Raw genomic sequence first — 16,379 nt, forward strand, 5'->3', positions numbered from 1 at the left:
TCGTGAGGACGGCTGCATTGTTGCAGGACAGATTACTGCACAATTTCCTTCAGGAATAATCAATTATATATCTGTCCTTTCTGCTTCTTTGTGTCTAAATATCACATCAGTAAATTTAGATTTGAGTTGCTTTGATTGCTATATTGTTTTGGGGTTTTTTGGGGGGCTTTTTTGAAGTGTTAAAGCTGCTCAACCTTCATCACACTGCATAAAAACGTGACGTTTTTTCCTAATAAAACTGTTTGTTTTTTACAAGCAGAAAAAAATCGTGCCTACCTGTTTCAAAAGCACATATCTATCTTGTTTATTGTTGTAAAAAAGATGTTTCATCGTGTCTTTTTCATTGTCTCTTGCATATATTTCTTGGAGAGAAAAAAAATAACACAAGCGAAAATTTGTTTACAGTTTTTCTTTGAAACTTTTTACTGAGCTTCAGGGGGCATTTTACCTTGAAATTCAAAGTGAGCAACACGACTCCATCGTCCTGCTCAGTTCCCCTTTGCATCTTTTATTTAGTCCGCATACCGATAAGTCTCACGGACGAACAGAGTGATGATCTCTTCGTTGAAGAATAGCTCCAAAAGTTCCCCTTCAAGACTCATTGTTGTCTTCTAAATGTGGCCCTGCAAGTTCACCAACAGTGAACTGTGTCACTATTTCGGCGCATGAATGCGCCGGCAGTGTGTTGAAGGTTAAATTAAACTAACCTTGAAGTCAGAAGTGTCTTGAAACATGTTTTATGTTTCTGTTACAGTTTTCCTTCAGATCTTAAACACATCTCAGATTTATATCTCCTAGAATGAGAAAAACATCAGCAAAGTTGAATTATTTACACTTAGTGCACCAGTGCATTCATGCATTATACTGTCGTCCTTGTATGTTTTCATACCTTCACATTAAAGAAGGAGGAAAAACAGCTGCCTGTGAAATAAGCTGAAATTGACTAAAGTAATAATAATTTTTTTTTAAAAATGATGAAAATCATTACATTATTTTCAAAATCTGGTTCAATAGAAATATTTTTTTGTAAAAAAAAGCAAACAAATAATATAATTTATTACATATTACATCACTCATAAACTAATATTTTGTTGAACAATCCATTAACGTTTCCACTACAGTCAGGTGTTTTCTGTGCCTCTCCATCAGACTTTTGCACCTGTCGGCAGCTATTTTGTCCCGCTGTTCATCAGTAAAATGCTCTAATTTGTCCAGGACCAATTTATTTTTGTTTTTTTTTGCCTTCAACTTAATTAAATAAAAAAAAAAACCCCAAAAAAAGCAGTGTCTTATATCACTAAATTATAATTTAGTTTAAGTTTTTTGTTCTTCTTCCTTTTTTCAGTCTCCAGTTATTCGAGTGACTTGTAAATTCAGCCTTTTCTTTAATGAAAGGGGTATGAATAAATTTGTATATCATGATGCAGCAGTTGTTAAGTTTGGAAAATAAAACTGGGCTTCTGTAGATGTATGTATGATGGAATATTTATCCTTCACTTTTACAGCAACTTCAGGAGCACAGCGAAGACGAAGATGACAGAGAATGTCTGAAACAGGCGATTACAGCTCTGATTAACCTTCAGTGTAGCGTGGAGCGCATCTATGCCAAGCACCAGCCTCGCCGCAAACCTGGGTACGTCCTCCCCCTCTGCATGATGATCACCGTTTGTCACATCTAAAAGTTTCGCATTAAATGCAATGCAGATTAGTTTATCATGGATACGTCCAGTTCAATCTACATCTTTGTTTTTTGTTTTTTGTTTTTTTAATTACTGTGCAAACTTTTCAGCTTTCTGACTAAACTCCACTCTTCCCTCGCAGTGAGCCCATGTACCGCCTGTACAGCCGACAGGTTCGTAGCAAACAATTAGCCATCAAGCGCATGAACGAGATCCAGAAAAGCATTGACGGCTGGGAGGGGAAAGACATCGGTCAGTGTTGCAGCGAGTTCATCCTTGAAGGGCCGCTTTTGCGAGCTGGTGCTAAACACGAGAGGCACAACTTCCTGTTTGACGGCCTAATGATTAGCTGCAAGGCCAATCAGAGCTCACGGCTGCCGGGGGCGGGTAGTGGGGCGGAGTACCGCCTGAAGGAGAAGTTTGTGCTGAGGAAAATCCGCATTGTGGACCGGGAGGACTCACCGGAGCTGCGGCATGCTTTTGAACTCGTAGGCAAAGATGAAAACTGTGCAGTTTTCTGTGCACGGACTGCAGAGGAGAAAGCATCGTGGATGGCAGCGCTGGTGACCCTTCAGTACCGCTCCACTTTGGATCGGATGTTGGACACAGTGCTGCAAACGGAGGTACAGGAGCATCCTCTAAGACTGCCCTCTCCGGAGGTTTACCGGTTTGCTGTGGAGGACTCTGAGGAGAATATATTGTTTGAGGACAAAGTGCAGAGCAAAACTGGCGTCCCCATCATCAAGGCTGGCACCGTGGTCAAGCTTATAGAGAGGCTCACCTACCACATGTATGCTGGTAAGCTCCTGTTGCAGCTCCACGACTGCAAACAGCTCACTTTTATTATGTTTATCAGACAAGTTTATGTAATATTTCATCTTTTTTTTTTTTTTTTTTTTTTTTTAGATCCCAACTTTGTGCGAACATTTCTTACCACCTACCGATCATTCTGTACACCACAGGACCTTCTGGTCCTGCTGATGGAGAGGTAACATTCCCCACAGCAGCTTTTTTTTTATTATTAAGCAGGAAATGTCTTGTATGTTGTCTGTCTGTCTAGATCTCTTCCTGACAGCCTCACATCTATAGATTTGTCTTTTTGTTTTTAAAAGGATTGAGATCCCTGAGCCAAAACCAACGGAGGAGGATCGAGAGGCTCTCTGGAACGATGATCAGCTCATGGCGGCTGAGCTTCAAAGGTTTCGAAAAGAATACGTGCAGCCAGTCCAACTCAGGTGGGGTTTCTGTTTGACTTTGTCCATTGTTCCCTGCGAAAAGTGAAAATGTTTGTTAATGTGTCAGTAAACGAAGCAAAATAAATATAACATCTGTGCAAACGTGAATTTGAGTTCTCCAAACATCTAGATGAGTCACCGTGATTAATCATGGTCCTTTAAATAAAAGGAAAAGTGTAACTTGAAAGGATCCTGTAGAATGAGCAACGCAGCTAAATATGCGGTTGGTAACCTCCAGAATTGAGCTGTATTCTGCTGTAATATTCTCCTGTTGGTCTTCAGTCTTGCCCTGAGTTGTTTGATTGATAGATAATATTAATCTTCCACAGTAAAAAGGGGGAAAACAACACATTTTGCAGAGAAAATTGTACTTCCCACACATTTAGCTGTTACTCATTTTGCAGAAATGTGATGCTTGCAAGTTATACCTTGTTGGAAATGTGACTAATCAGGCTTTCTAACACCAGTTGTTTTATTAGAAAGGACTAACAGAAAAAAACACATATTTCTCTGTTTTCTTGCTAAGTTTCCTTTGATTTACAAAGGAATTTAATAATGTTTCAATGAAAATGTAAATCAGGAGGGGAAAAAACTTTTTTTTTTAAAGAAGCTGCACAACTTTGTGTGTAATCAGCTATTAATTCCTTTTCTTATAAAACGAATCTTCATCTTCAGAGTCTCTAAATGTGAAGAAATGAGGAAGGTAAATTATAGCACGGCCTCTCACAATACCAGGAAAAGTGTCCTGGTATGTTGATTGTTCACACTGCTCATTAAATGCCTGACGGCTCCTACTCAGTCACACAAACACTGTTTTATTACAGCAGAAGTCGTGTCATGATCAGGTGTAACAGAATCCTGGTTAGTTATTAAAGCTCCATAGAAAACTGAGAACCTTCTAGCATTGGGCAAAGCAAAGGTCAGCGGCAGTAAACTTCCTTTTAAATGCTGGACAAGCAAGAAACGGTTTGTTTAGATCATGAGGTACAAATCGAATGTTAAGGCTTTTACACACTTACATCAAATATTTCATCCAAATATTTTGCATGGAAATATTTTCTATCGAGTCAATGTGATCGTTCACATCAGTTTTATTTTTTTGATCTGAGGTCAGTTTTTCTTAATCTGACAGATGTAATCAGCCAATCAGAGAAGGCGTGTTGACTGATAGATCACCGGTTGTGAGCTATGCAGGTGTCTCTTTGTCGCTGCTATTTCATTTAAACTTTGTATCATCATGACTAAGCGTCTTTATCATTTCTTACCTGCTTCTTAAAGCAAGCAGCGAGTTGCTAACGCAGATCCTGGAACTGTCCCACAAACATGCTAAAGTCCATCCTGGAGCAGTCGTGGTCCAGCTTCAGATCCTGCATCCAACAATGAAACTCCCAGTTTTCCCAGTCTTTTCTAGAACATGATGAAACCAGTCTTGTCTTTCCTTTTGCAGCATCAGCACGCCGTTGTTGTGGCTTGATGTTGAATTCACCTTTCATAATTTGTTCACAATTTTGCATAGGCAGAAACGTCTAATTTACATTCAAATTATTCCCAATTTCGTGTTGTTTATTTGCATCGGTCCCGGTGTGTAAAGGCCTTTAGAATCACTCTGCACCAGCTGTGTGAAACATTGAAGGAATTTGCTTTTCTTTCACCTGTTAATGAACACATTTGAGTAATTTTCTCTCTTTTTTTTTTTTTTTTTAAAGCTACAAACTTAGCTTGCACAGAAGTAATAAAACTTCTTCACATAAGTGGTTGTTTTAGGGTTTTTCTCTTTGGGGGAAAAAACAGGCAGCACTTTAAAAAAAAAAACCTGATAATTTATGACATTTTCTTTCTAAATGTGTCTGTAATATACCAGGTAAATCAGCACTTTAGTTTTTTTTTTTTTACACATACTCGAGCATCAAAGGGTCATGAATGTTTATGGTGCGACAATAAAAGCTTTGCAGTGTGAGCAGTTTCACTGTTTCACTTTTAACCATCACATAATGTTTCACAGGGTTCTTAACGTTTTCCGTCAATGGGTCGAACATCATTTCTACGACTTTGAGAACGATCCGGAGCTGAGAAGTCGGTTGGAGGAGTACATCACCAGCAAAATTCAACTTCGAGGTTAGTGAAAGATGCTCTGGAAGGTTTGTGTGCTCCTATGCTCCAAAATCAATGGTCTCTTTATATCTAACGATTTGGTCTCGAGTGTCTGTGCACTACCACTCATCCATTTGATACATACATAGTCACATTATTATTATTGATAAGACTTCTACAGACATGAATAATTAGGATATAATCCTGTAATGGCTTACAAAAAGAAAAAGTGTGTTAACTAAATATGAATAATGACAAACCTGATGATGATGATGACAATGATGATGAAAATAATAATAATAATAAATAAAGCTGACAATATTGACATTTTGTCAGAAAAAAATCATTTAAAGAAATAAAAGAGGGATGAAAAGAATGACAATTTATGATGGTAACAACACTGACAATGATTAATAGTAATTGTATTACCCATAACTCATAATAACACCAGTACAGGTCTGAGACCTCCCAACAAATCGACCATAAATCTAGGTCAAAACAAATGTAGCTAACCTTAATGCCATGCTAAAGCTCAGTTGTGTGCGTGTTTTTATATCTGCCGGAGTGAAAGGATCATCATGCACTTCTCTCCTCACAAGATATCTGATGACCTCAATGAGAAAATGACTTTTCTCATTGGATTCCAGCTTCAAGATATTTTACTAAACCAAAAGAAGAAAACCTTCAGATTCTCCCGCTTCATAGAACAAATACCAACTTTACAGTGTCGGGTGTTTTGCACCTGACCTAAATAAAAGGTTTTTACTTTTAAAATCAGCACATATAAAGCTTTAACCAAGGTTTTCTTGTTTTGGCATCACAGAGAAGTTGGTGACATAAAGAAATAAAAATTGGAGCTTTTTTCTTTAGTTTTTTTCTTTAGTAGATCGTGGTTATAAACTCTTATGTGTGTAGTTCCCGGTGTTTTTGGATGACTGACAGAATAAGGCTTTAGCACATGTTGTAATCGTATGTTTGATGTTTAGGCAAGTCCATGAGAAAGTGGGTCGAGTCCATCAATAAGATCATCAAGCGAAAGCTGCAGACTCAGTCAAACGGCATCAGTCATAACATCACCTTTGAGAGTTCACCTCCTCCCATCAAGTGGCACATCTGCAGAGTGGGCCAAGTGGAGTTGTTTGACCTCATGACGCTTCACCCCATAGAGATCGCCCGCCAGCTAACGCTGCTCGAGTCTGAGCTCTACAGGTAGGTCGCTGATGAAGGCTTGTGCATGAGTCGCTTTCTGATTCCTCAGGTTTAAAACTTTTTTCCCCTCAACAGAGCTGTTCGTCCATCTGAGCTGGTCGGCAGCGTCTGGACGAAAGAGGACAAAGAGAAGAACTCTCCAAACTTGCTCCGCATGATCCGCCACACCACCAACCTCACGCTGTGGTTGGAGAAGTGAGTCACGGCATTCACAGCAAGACGTTGGTTTCAGGTTTCCTAGAAACACTAAATCTGTCGGTGTGTTGCAGGTGTATTGTAGAAACGTTGAACCTGGAGGAGAGGGTGGCAGTGCTGTCGCGGGTCATCGAGATTCTCCAGGTTTTCCAGGAGCTCAACAACTTTAACGGCGTGCTGGAGGTGGTCAGTGCCGTTAACTCTGTCCCGGTCTACAGGTTAGACCACACGTTTGAGGTGAGTCAGGAAAACCAATCAGCTGTACAGTTTCAGAAGAAAAACAAAATCTGTTTTTAATCAAAGTTCAGAGTTTGTTTGTTTTTGTTTTTTTTTATTGCTTTTCTTATATTCCAGCAGCTAAGGGAGCTCAAATAAAATTTGTGTTTACCTTGGGAATGGTAAACACGAATTGGGAATAAGCTTCGACTGAAAAGTCTTTCCTGCATGATAATGTCTCCAAACAGGAGATCCATTATAAACCTAAAATGAATACAAGGCTTACTACTGCGTTTGTAGCTCCAGAGACAACTAGCTAAAGTCTAATCCTTAACAAAAACACAGTATCCTATATAATAATTAGTCTGTTTTGACTCATCATGGTTAGCTTCATATGTGTGACTAACACACACGTTTAACAGACAGATGGAAATTTCATCAACCTTAAAATCATCTCTGCTTAATCATGTAATCCTAAATGCTTCAGCTGGAACGGGTCCATTACGGTGCGAATATGACACTCCTTTCTATCATTAGTCTGATCCAGGGTTGCTTGGAAGCTGGAGCCAATCTCAGCGATTAGCAGGCGGGAGACAGGGCACATCGTTGGGCCAACACACACACACACACACGCACACAGTCCTAGTGAGAATCTGGAGTGACCACTTGGCTGCTCATCTGAGGTCACATATTTTTAAACCTCATCATGGATTAATATTCCACAAATTACTGAAATGTTGATGCAAAACTCTCAGGACAAAAAATAGTTTTCAGTTTGCGTATTAGAAAGTATTTGTATTTGTACAACAGCGGTATGAAAGCGACCTCCGTACAGACAGAAAACATAAACAGTGAGGCTGCCACAGGGGGGTGTGCTGGTTATTCAGCACGTGTATTCTGTCTGTCTTCGCTTGCAGCAAATTGTAAGAAAACATCAAGTTTTATTGTAAAAGATCAAATCTGTTTAAGATTTTATCAGCGGCACAAACAGAATATGAGGATGAACCCTTGTTGTTTCGATGTTCGCGGATGTAAACATGGCCTGATGATGTGACCGTTGTTCTTGTTTATATGGACGGGATTCGACTTGTGCTTTAAGAAAATTCCTCCATTCAGCCGCTTTGTTTCGTCCACCCAAAACTCGATCACCATGGAAACGAGAGGCCGAAACGTGTGCTTTTTACTGTCTCTGTGTTGTCCTGCGAACAGAGCCTGAATGTGGGACGTTGTTGACCGAGAAGCAGAACAAAAGCAGAAAACATCCTAAGAAGAGCTTTGAAATTTCCTTCAATGAAATAAAATATTCCTAAAAACTACTGAAGTTACAGGAAAGCTTTTCTGAGAGGGTTGTACAAACTCATACATGGTTCTTCCATTTCTGTTGCACGTTTCAGTAAATCGCTGCATCCCTTTGAGGTTTTCTTGATAACAAATAAAGACATAAATTTGCACGGGCCTGAAAGTTAGAGCTAAATGTTCATCTAACTTCTAAATGTATTGTACATTTTAGTTGTGTGATTTCACACACACACACACACACACACACACACACACACACACACACTCGCTGCTTTTTAATTCCACTTAAAGTTATTTCTGGCTCCAACAAAATGACATTAACACAACTTGGTTTATTTAGCTACTGAATGATGTCTTTGTGACTCATTGTTGACAAACGCGGTTTGGGGTCCATCGCTGAGCGTCCCAGCCAGAAAACATTCTTGTTACTAATTTATTTTGTGACCTTGTTTAATTTAAATGTGGTTTTTTTTCTGTCATCCCCTGCAGGCAATACCAGAGAGAAAAAAGAAAATCTTAGAAGAAGCTGTGGAGCTGAGCCAGGACCATTTTAAGAAATACTTGGCAAAACTCAAGTCAATAAACCCACCCTGTGTGCCTTTCTTTGGTCAGTCCAGTATAACGTTGTCACATGTGGCGATTCTCCTCATAAATCATTTACTTACCGTATATTTGATTGAACATCCTTTTTTTTTTTTTTTTTTCCTTGCTTAGGTATCTATTTAACCAACATCCTGAAGACAGAGGAGGGCAACCCTGACTTCCTCAGACGCCACGGCAAGGATTTGATCAACTTCAGCAAGCGGAGGAAAGTGGCCGAAATAACAGGAGAGATCCAGCAGTATCAGAACCAGCCGTACTGTCTGAAGGTGGAGCAAGACATCAGGGTGAGAGCTCCTGTTTCGATTGATCATTTCAAAATGATCTTATTAAATATGTGAAACTTAAAATCTGTCTTTTCTTGGTCACACAGAGGTTCTTCGAGAACCTGAACCCAATGGCAGGCATGTCCGAGAAGGAGTTCACCGACTACTTGTTCAAAATGTCTCTGGAAATTGAGCCACGGAACTGCAAGCAGGCTCCTCGATTTGTAAGTTGTTTCTGTTTTAATCATAAAAGTGTGGAAATAAAAACTCGTCATCGATGTGGAACGCTTCGCCCTGAGCTGAGAGCGTTTGCTTGCCGTTGTGCATGTGGAGTTGAGAGCTGAAACCACCGAATCCAGACTGAAAAGCTTTCATGCTCGTCTGACCGCGTTTAGATGTTCTGATCTGATCTTTACACCTCAATTAATCCATAGCTGTAAATATTTAGGACAGTTTTGGGGAAGGATTTATTGCACTTTTAATCGTCAGAATGAAGACAGACTTTTGTGGATTTTTGTGTTTAATATTAAGTGGGGAAAAAAATGCTAAATATCTGTTCAGAAAGAGCATCTTTAATCCAGCATCGCACTCAGAATAATTCTATCATCTCTTCTGTTTTAATCACTTCCTCTGCACTGCTTGTGCAGCCCAGGAAAACCGCGTACCCCCTGAAATCCCCTGGGATCCGACCCGTTCGAACATCTAACACCCCCAAGGGCCACCCCGTCCCTCTGGAGCGGGAGCCCCCGCATAAGATCACCTTCCGCAGCATCGCCGAGACCGAGCTGGACACGCTGGCGTCGGCCTCGGTGCCGACCTCTCCCAACACGCCCACGCCTCCACAGTCGGCCTCCTCTGACCTCAGCTCAGTGTTTGTGGAGCACGACCTCAGCAGCTCCTACGGCGGTGAGTTAAAGTCAAGCGGAGCGGATAGAGATGGCTCGAGGTGCATCATGGGAAATAATTGTCTTTGTGTTTGAATTTTACAGGCAGTAGCTCAATATTTGTTCCAGTTCTCCTCCCGCCTCCAAGTGAGTATGGATTTCTCTCCCATTGCACATTATTCTGGAAAAAGCAGGTGTAGCGATGCACTTCCCCCCCACCATCCTTTTACTTATTTCCCTCTGTTGTGTTTCTTCCACAGAGTTCCAGTCTGTGTCTTGTGGCAGCCTGCACCAGCTTGGAGATGAGCAGAAGCCGCCTCCTTTGCCTCCTCGACGGAAAGACGCCATGTCCGAAGAGAAAGTAAGAGAAGACAAACCTCATCACACTCTTGAGTTGACAAATTCTGCTTGCAAGCAAATAAATGTTCTAGAAATGATCTTTGCAACCGAGATCAGAAATCTTTGCTTGAAACCAGATTTTCCTGTTGACGTGTGCTGCGTTTCCCGCGCAGAAAAACACAAGTTTTATCAATCAGGACTCTTCAATAAGGAGTCGAGAGGCTTTAATTTTTTAGCTCCCTATTGATGGCTAATTCAGCGTCCATCTTGCGTCGTACCTGAACTGTTAACCGTCTCTCCAGGCAGCAGAAGACGATCTGACGACGACTCTTTGTTTTGTCCCTTTCATTTCCTGTAATCTTCTTGCGTTTCTTTGCTGAATCAGCGACGTTGCGTGTTCAAAAACAGACAGTTCTTTATTTTACTGCGAAACGTCACGTCACATCCCGGATGTAAACGTCGTATAGCGTCAGTTTCTCTGCACCCGGGACGCTGTTGGGTGGTAACAGCTCTAGAAATAAACATGACAGATGTCACCGTGTCATCGAACAAGTCCGGGACACGGAGTTTTAAGGTCAAAAAGTTATGTAGTGTGTCTTTAAAGCCCCTTAAAATAGTCTGCTGTCTTTTTGTGATTCCTCATTAGTTTCATACTGATGTCCAGAATTTCCATTTGAGACCTAAAATGCAACTAAAATGTCACTCTGGTGGAATTAGTGTCATAAAAACTTTTTTTGTTTGCTTGTTTTTCTTGCAGTAGCACCAGAAATATACTTAATTCATTAAAAATTGACACAAGTACCATGTGAATGTATTTTATCATTGAGCAGAATGGTGTTTAAATGGCAACTTTCTGCTTGAATAAAGAAAAGTATCGAGAAACACAGAGAATTGACGATAGTTGCAGTAAAGCTGCAGCAACTGGACAAAATTGCAGGATTCATGAGGATTAGCTGAATCTGGGTTGATCCTGACAGCATCATGAACTCTTGTTTCTTGTTGTTGTTAAGAAGAGGAAGATAGAAGTGAAACAAAACCATGTTTCCAAAATAAAAAGGAATAAAATGTGTGTGTGTGTGTGTGTCTATCAGCTGAGCTCCAGGTCAGACGACCCTCCAGCCATCCCTCCCCGCGTGCCTCCATCTCTGCCAAGGAACCAGCCCCGACCTCTGATCTACAACAGCCCTCCCCTTGATGGACCCCTCCCCAGCCCTCCACCTCCACCGCCTCGGGACCCTCTCCCCGAAACACCTCCTCCGGTTCCCCAGCGACCCCCGGAAATCTTCATCAACTACCCCCTCAACATGCAGCCTTCGCCCGTGGGTCGATACCACTGGGACTTCGGCAGCTCCCCCAGCTCGCCCAACACCCCGCCCAGCACGCCGTCCCCTCGCATCCCCAGGCGGAGCTGCCCGCTCAGCGCCAGCCACAACAGCCTCTGCTCATTTCCCATCACCGCTCCACCTGTGCCCCCACGACAAAACTCCAGCCCACAGCTCCCTAAACTCCCACCAAAGACGTATAAAAGGGAGGTGTTACAGCCGCCGCTACAAGGCCTCTCATTGGTGGAGAACACCGACAGCAGCCAGTGAGTCGGCTTCATTTCTTTAACCACCAAAATGCAAACTACAACACAGTTGACTCAAAGCTACTGATCTGAACAAACAACACACTCAAACCCCCCCCCCCCCCACACACATGCATCCACCACCATGCTTGCTATGCCTCTCAGGAGATCAGTAGCTCCGCCTCCTTCTCGAACCCTCTGTGCCAATGAGAAAACCCCACACCGGTGTGCCAGCTAATAAACAACAAGTAGCGTTTGTGTGTGCGAGGAGTGGGACCACCTGCCTCTGATAAAAGCTCTCACCCCCCTGTGGCGCTCTATTCCAGTGAGGGGTGAGTGAAGGGAGGCTAAAGAGGGTGGGCTTGGACTTTGTAGCCTCAACTGTGCTTTGTTTCTTTTGGGCATTGACGTTATCTGTATTTCTGCTGCAGCTCAGTTTTGTTTTTTTTGTTTTTTTCCCTTTTTCCACGACCTTTCTCCTCTACGACCAGCTCCGACGTGGTCCCACCATGGTGGGGGCAAGCAGTGGACTGGTTTGCTTTTCCTACCAAGTGAAGACAAACAGTTGCCAAAGTCTTATTTTATGCAGGGGGATAAGGGATTTTCTGTTTTCAAGCAAATGTGACACTAAAATAACCCAGAAAAGGATGCGACACTGAATCCCCCACCTTGTATTTCAGCTGTACACTGTGACTGTAAAGTAGCAAGTCAAACTATCTCGACTGTTTTTGTTTTGTTTCTGTTTCTTTTGATTTGTTTTGTCTGAAGCCTCTCACAGCCACAAAATGTTGCCTTTTGTTTAAAAAAAAAAAAAAAAAAAAAAGATGAAATGAAAAAAAAAAACAACAAACAACAACAGCGATGACCTCTGAGCCCAGGCTCCAGTCCTATCGGCCCAGATGGGAACAAAAGCCAAGAACACTCCGTTTGCACATCGACTTTTAGGCAGAGGTTTTTTGATTAGACTTATTTAAAAGAGAGGAGGAAAAAAGAGAAACGTGTGCAGTGCATGGCAGAGCTACGACGTGGAAAGGCACCAGGAAGCAGGGCGGAGAAGAGGACTCTCACTTTCAAAGCTGATGTCTTAACCGATTCCTTTACGGACGCGCTGCTGTCTGACACTGTGCTCTTCTCCAAAACCTCCCCTCCCCTCTTCGCCTGCGTGGCCAACTCTTCGTCATTTGTATTTAAACTTTGCACTGGAAGCACGCATTCTCCCACCAAAGCTGGGTCAGCCTCCCCCCCCACCCCCCTCCCTCAGTGGCTGCTCCTTACACTTAAAACCCATGAAAAAGAGGAACTTTCTAACCCAATTTATTTCCTCTTCATCTTTCTCTCTCTTTTTTTCCCAGCTTGAGACTTTTTTTTTTTCTTTGAAAAGACTGAAATAATCCATGCATCATGCTCTGATGTGCCTTTTTATTTTGTTTTCTACTTTACAGAAATAAGCAAATGGTGTCTAAAATGCTTAAAAATAAAGTTGCCTATGTAATGTTTAGAACAAAGCTTACACTATGAAATTGTACATGTTTGTGCATACTGTGTATACATAACATGTATACACTAACTAATTTGTATAAAGTGACTTTTTTTTTCCGTCTTATTGTACCCTCATCCACCTCTGTTCAGTCATATGTTTCCTATTAATCCAGTGCTGCTGCAGTCGGCTATAAAATAATAATAAAAGACTAGATGAAATGAGAAAAAACAGTTCGCTCCCACTAACTTACTTACAGACAATATCCAGTTGCAACACTGGGAGTATTAACTGAGGAAAGCCTTTTTTTTTTTTCCTTCCCTGCCCCTTTAGGTGTTTTAGAGCAATGGAAAAAAAAAATTCCACTTCAATATGCCAAGCACTTAGACATGTGCTTCACTTTGTACATCCTACTAATGGCCTTTTTCTCCTTTTCAAAGACTTTTTAACGCCTACACTTGTTAAACAGAGGTTGGAGCTGTATTAAAGTTGCAGTGGAATATAGACAGACATATATTCAGTTGCAGGTTTTGGAGCATAGTGAAGAATTGGATGTTTTTCTGAGAAACACACTTTGTGCACTTTAGGCTGTACTGTTTTAGAGCCGCAGTTGTTACAGGTATGTTTGTAAATGCAGTGATCCCTGTGCAGCTGTCGAACCCGCTCTCTACACGGATCAGGGCAGAAAAACACGAGTCTACCACCTCACTTTTACCGCCCGTTGCTGGTTCTGATGTTTGTAAACCACACGAACACTCAAAGGTGTCAGACCACCACAAGCAGAGGTTTTTTGGGTTTCTTTGTTTGTTTGTTTTTACCCCCTCTTTGCACCCTTTCGCGGCTTTCCTTTGCTCTTATTGGCAGAGGCATCCTCCGCCAGTGGTGGTGGATTTTGATCAAACTAGGGATGAAAGGGGCACTTCACTGTTTCACCTCATGTTCTGTCCATTTCCTAAGTTTTCCATGTCGGTATTGATGGAGTTAATCTTGGTTTTTTTGGGTTTGTGTTAATATTTTTTTTTTTTAAACCTCATCTCTGACAGAGTAACGGATTGGTTTTCCTCTTGGTGGCACTGTAACATCTTGATCCAGCAGTCGGTTTGTTTGGTATGTGGCCTTTTAACTGCTTTGTATTAATGGTCTTGATGAGATTAATAAATCACCCAGTCTTATTTTGTACTGAACTCCTCATTTCTTCCTTTTTTTCTGTAAATACAAATGCAGCTGGTTATAAACTGCAAGCTTTTAGTTGTGAGTTAAGTAGGTTAAAGACTTGTTTAAAGGAAAAGTTTAGTTGTTTTCTCAGAGTGTGTTTAAAGGAAGCTGCGGCAAGCTTTTTTTAAATTTTTTTTTTAATAGTTTTTTATACACTCACTGCCACTTTTATTAGGTACACCTGTTCAATTACTTAAAGGTGGAGTATGTAAGATTTTCAATGTTTTCAAAATAAATTTCCTAAAAAAAATAACTACAATCATAATTAGATAGTTTTGTTAAACATGTAGGTTCCAGTCTGTCCATATTTGATGTTATTAAATTACAAGTTTAATTAATGACACAGACCCTTCTTAAATGTTTGCCTACCAGTAAAAAAAAAGTGCTTTCTGTCATTTGTAATTAATTAAACTTGTAATTTAATAACACATCAAATTTGGACAGACTGGAACCTACATGTTCAAAAAACTAAATTGTGATTGTAGTTATTTTATTAGTTAATTTATTTTTGAAAATAATGAAAATCTTACATACTCCACCTTTAACATAAATGGCTAATTATCCAGTCAGACGGCAACAGGTCGATGCTTTTAGTCATATAGACGTGGTCAAAACGACTTGCTGAAGTTCAAACTGAGACTGAATGAAGAAAGATGATTAAAGTACCAGTAACTTCTAATGTGTCGTCTGGCACCAACAACCATTAACTAATGGGATTTTCATTCACAACCGTCTGCCTGGATCCTACAAAAATGAGAAAATACAGTGAATAACAGTTGACTGGACCTAAATGCCGTGGTATTGTCAGAGGAGAATAGGCAGACTCTAAACACACGTCTGAACCAGTTGGGCTACAGGAACAGATCACACTGGGAGCTGTCAACCAAGAACAGGAAACTGAGGCTACAATTCACACAGATTCAACAAAACTACTGAACAAGAGAAGACGGAAAAATGTTGCTGGTCTGACGAGCCTGTTTCAGCTCCACATTCACATGGTACGGTCAGAATCTGCTGGAAACATCATGACAACATGGATCCATCTTGCCTCGTATCAATAGTTCAGGCTACTGGTGGTGGAATGGTATCGGATGTTACTGGCACATCTTGGATCTCTTGGTACTATCATGACATGGTTTAACCAGCACACCCTACCTGAGTGTTGCTGCTGACCATCTCCACCTCTTTATGAGCACAGTGTAGCATCTTCTGATGGAAACTTGTAGCAGGATGATGCACAAAGCTCACATCATCTGAATCGGCTTTCTTTCACTGTGGAGCAGAATCTCTCAGCAATGTTTCCAACATCTTGTTGAATCTCACCAAGAAATAAAGCATTTCTGAGGTAAACTGGATCCAACCTGGTCCCAGTGAGCTGGACCTGATAAAGTGGCTAGTGAGTGTGTGATCAAAAAGTCATGATTAAAACAGAAACTTGAAAATTATTTGTTCTGATATATAAAAATAATTACAAATATTTGTGTGGCATTTCTATCAGGCATCCTAAATTAAATTTGCTAATAAAACTTACTTGTGGGAGGCGTTGAGTCAGCAGCAGTCAAGTTGTAGCCACCACGGTTCATTGCATCTTTGAAAAAGTTACCTAAAACATCTCTCTTTAAACATTACTCTCCTGCTCTGGAAACAGAATTTTGCATTTTGACCTTTTTTCAACATTAAAGTGAAGCATTTTTACAAGGTTCATTAGAAACTGCTTAAAATAACCACGTTATATTTTTTTTATTAGGGCAAAAAGTGATAAAAGTAGCCACAATAATTTGTCTTAAATGTTACGCCACAATAGAACTTCACTGGCATTTAATTTCTTTTGCTTTAAGCTAAAAATCACATTTAAGCTCCATCCATTGCCGTGTAGATGTGTGCTGCTTTCTTCACTGTTGCTGATCCTCAGTTTTATGTTCAAAGTATTCTGTTTTCTCCTGTTTATAATTTGGCACATGATAGAAAATCAGAGCAAAATTCTTTATTCTTTAGGTTAAAACGCTTTTATTTGATATAACATTCAGCACAGCAGTGCATTATGCCGCTCCACTGGGAGATGCACCTGTGTTGCTTATACTGGTGCAACACATTAACCAGTTTGTGT

The 16,379-nt window shown here is 40.8% G+C and overlaps 1 protein-coding gene across 1 annotated transcript in view; it reads left to right on the forward strand.

The window, feature by feature from the left end:
* The window catches only part of sos2 (son of sevenless homolog 2), a 45,149-nt gene extending 30,913 nt beyond the window's left edge, over positions 1-14,236 (forward strand). Inside the window, exons 9-23 of the mRNA XM_079261882.1 lie at positions 1,506-1,633; positions 1,822-2,477; positions 2,586-2,667; positions 2,792-2,914; positions 4,917-5,029; positions 5,992-6,214; positions 6,290-6,409; positions 6,484-6,646; positions 8,414-8,531; positions 8,639-8,811; positions 8,898-9,014; positions 9,438-9,696; positions 9,780-9,821; positions 9,935-10,035; positions 11,105-14,236. Of these exons, the coding sequence (XP_079118008.1) occupies positions 1,506-1,633; positions 1,822-2,477; positions 2,586-2,667; positions 2,792-2,914; positions 4,917-5,029; positions 5,992-6,214; positions 6,290-6,409; positions 6,484-6,646; positions 8,414-8,531; positions 8,639-8,811; positions 8,898-9,014; positions 9,438-9,696; positions 9,780-9,821; positions 9,935-10,035; positions 11,105-11,605 (2,919 nt within the window). The 3' untranslated portion in view covers positions 11,606-14,236. The remainder of the gene's footprint in view (positions 1-1,505; positions 1,634-1,821; positions 2,478-2,585; positions 2,668-2,791; positions 2,915-4,916; positions 5,030-5,991; positions 6,215-6,289; positions 6,410-6,483; positions 6,647-8,413; positions 8,532-8,638; positions 8,812-8,897; positions 9,015-9,437; positions 9,697-9,779; positions 9,822-9,934; positions 10,036-11,104) is intronic.
* The last annotated feature ends 2,143 nt before the right edge of the window (positions 14,237-16,379 follow it).

Source organism: Telmatherina bonti (genome assembly GCF_933228915.1).
Source record: "Telmatherina bonti genome assembly, chromosome: 22".
In the NCBI taxonomy this organism is placed as follows: domain Eukaryota; kingdom Metazoa; phylum Chordata; class Actinopteri; order Atheriniformes; family Telmatherinidae; genus Telmatherina; species Telmatherina bonti.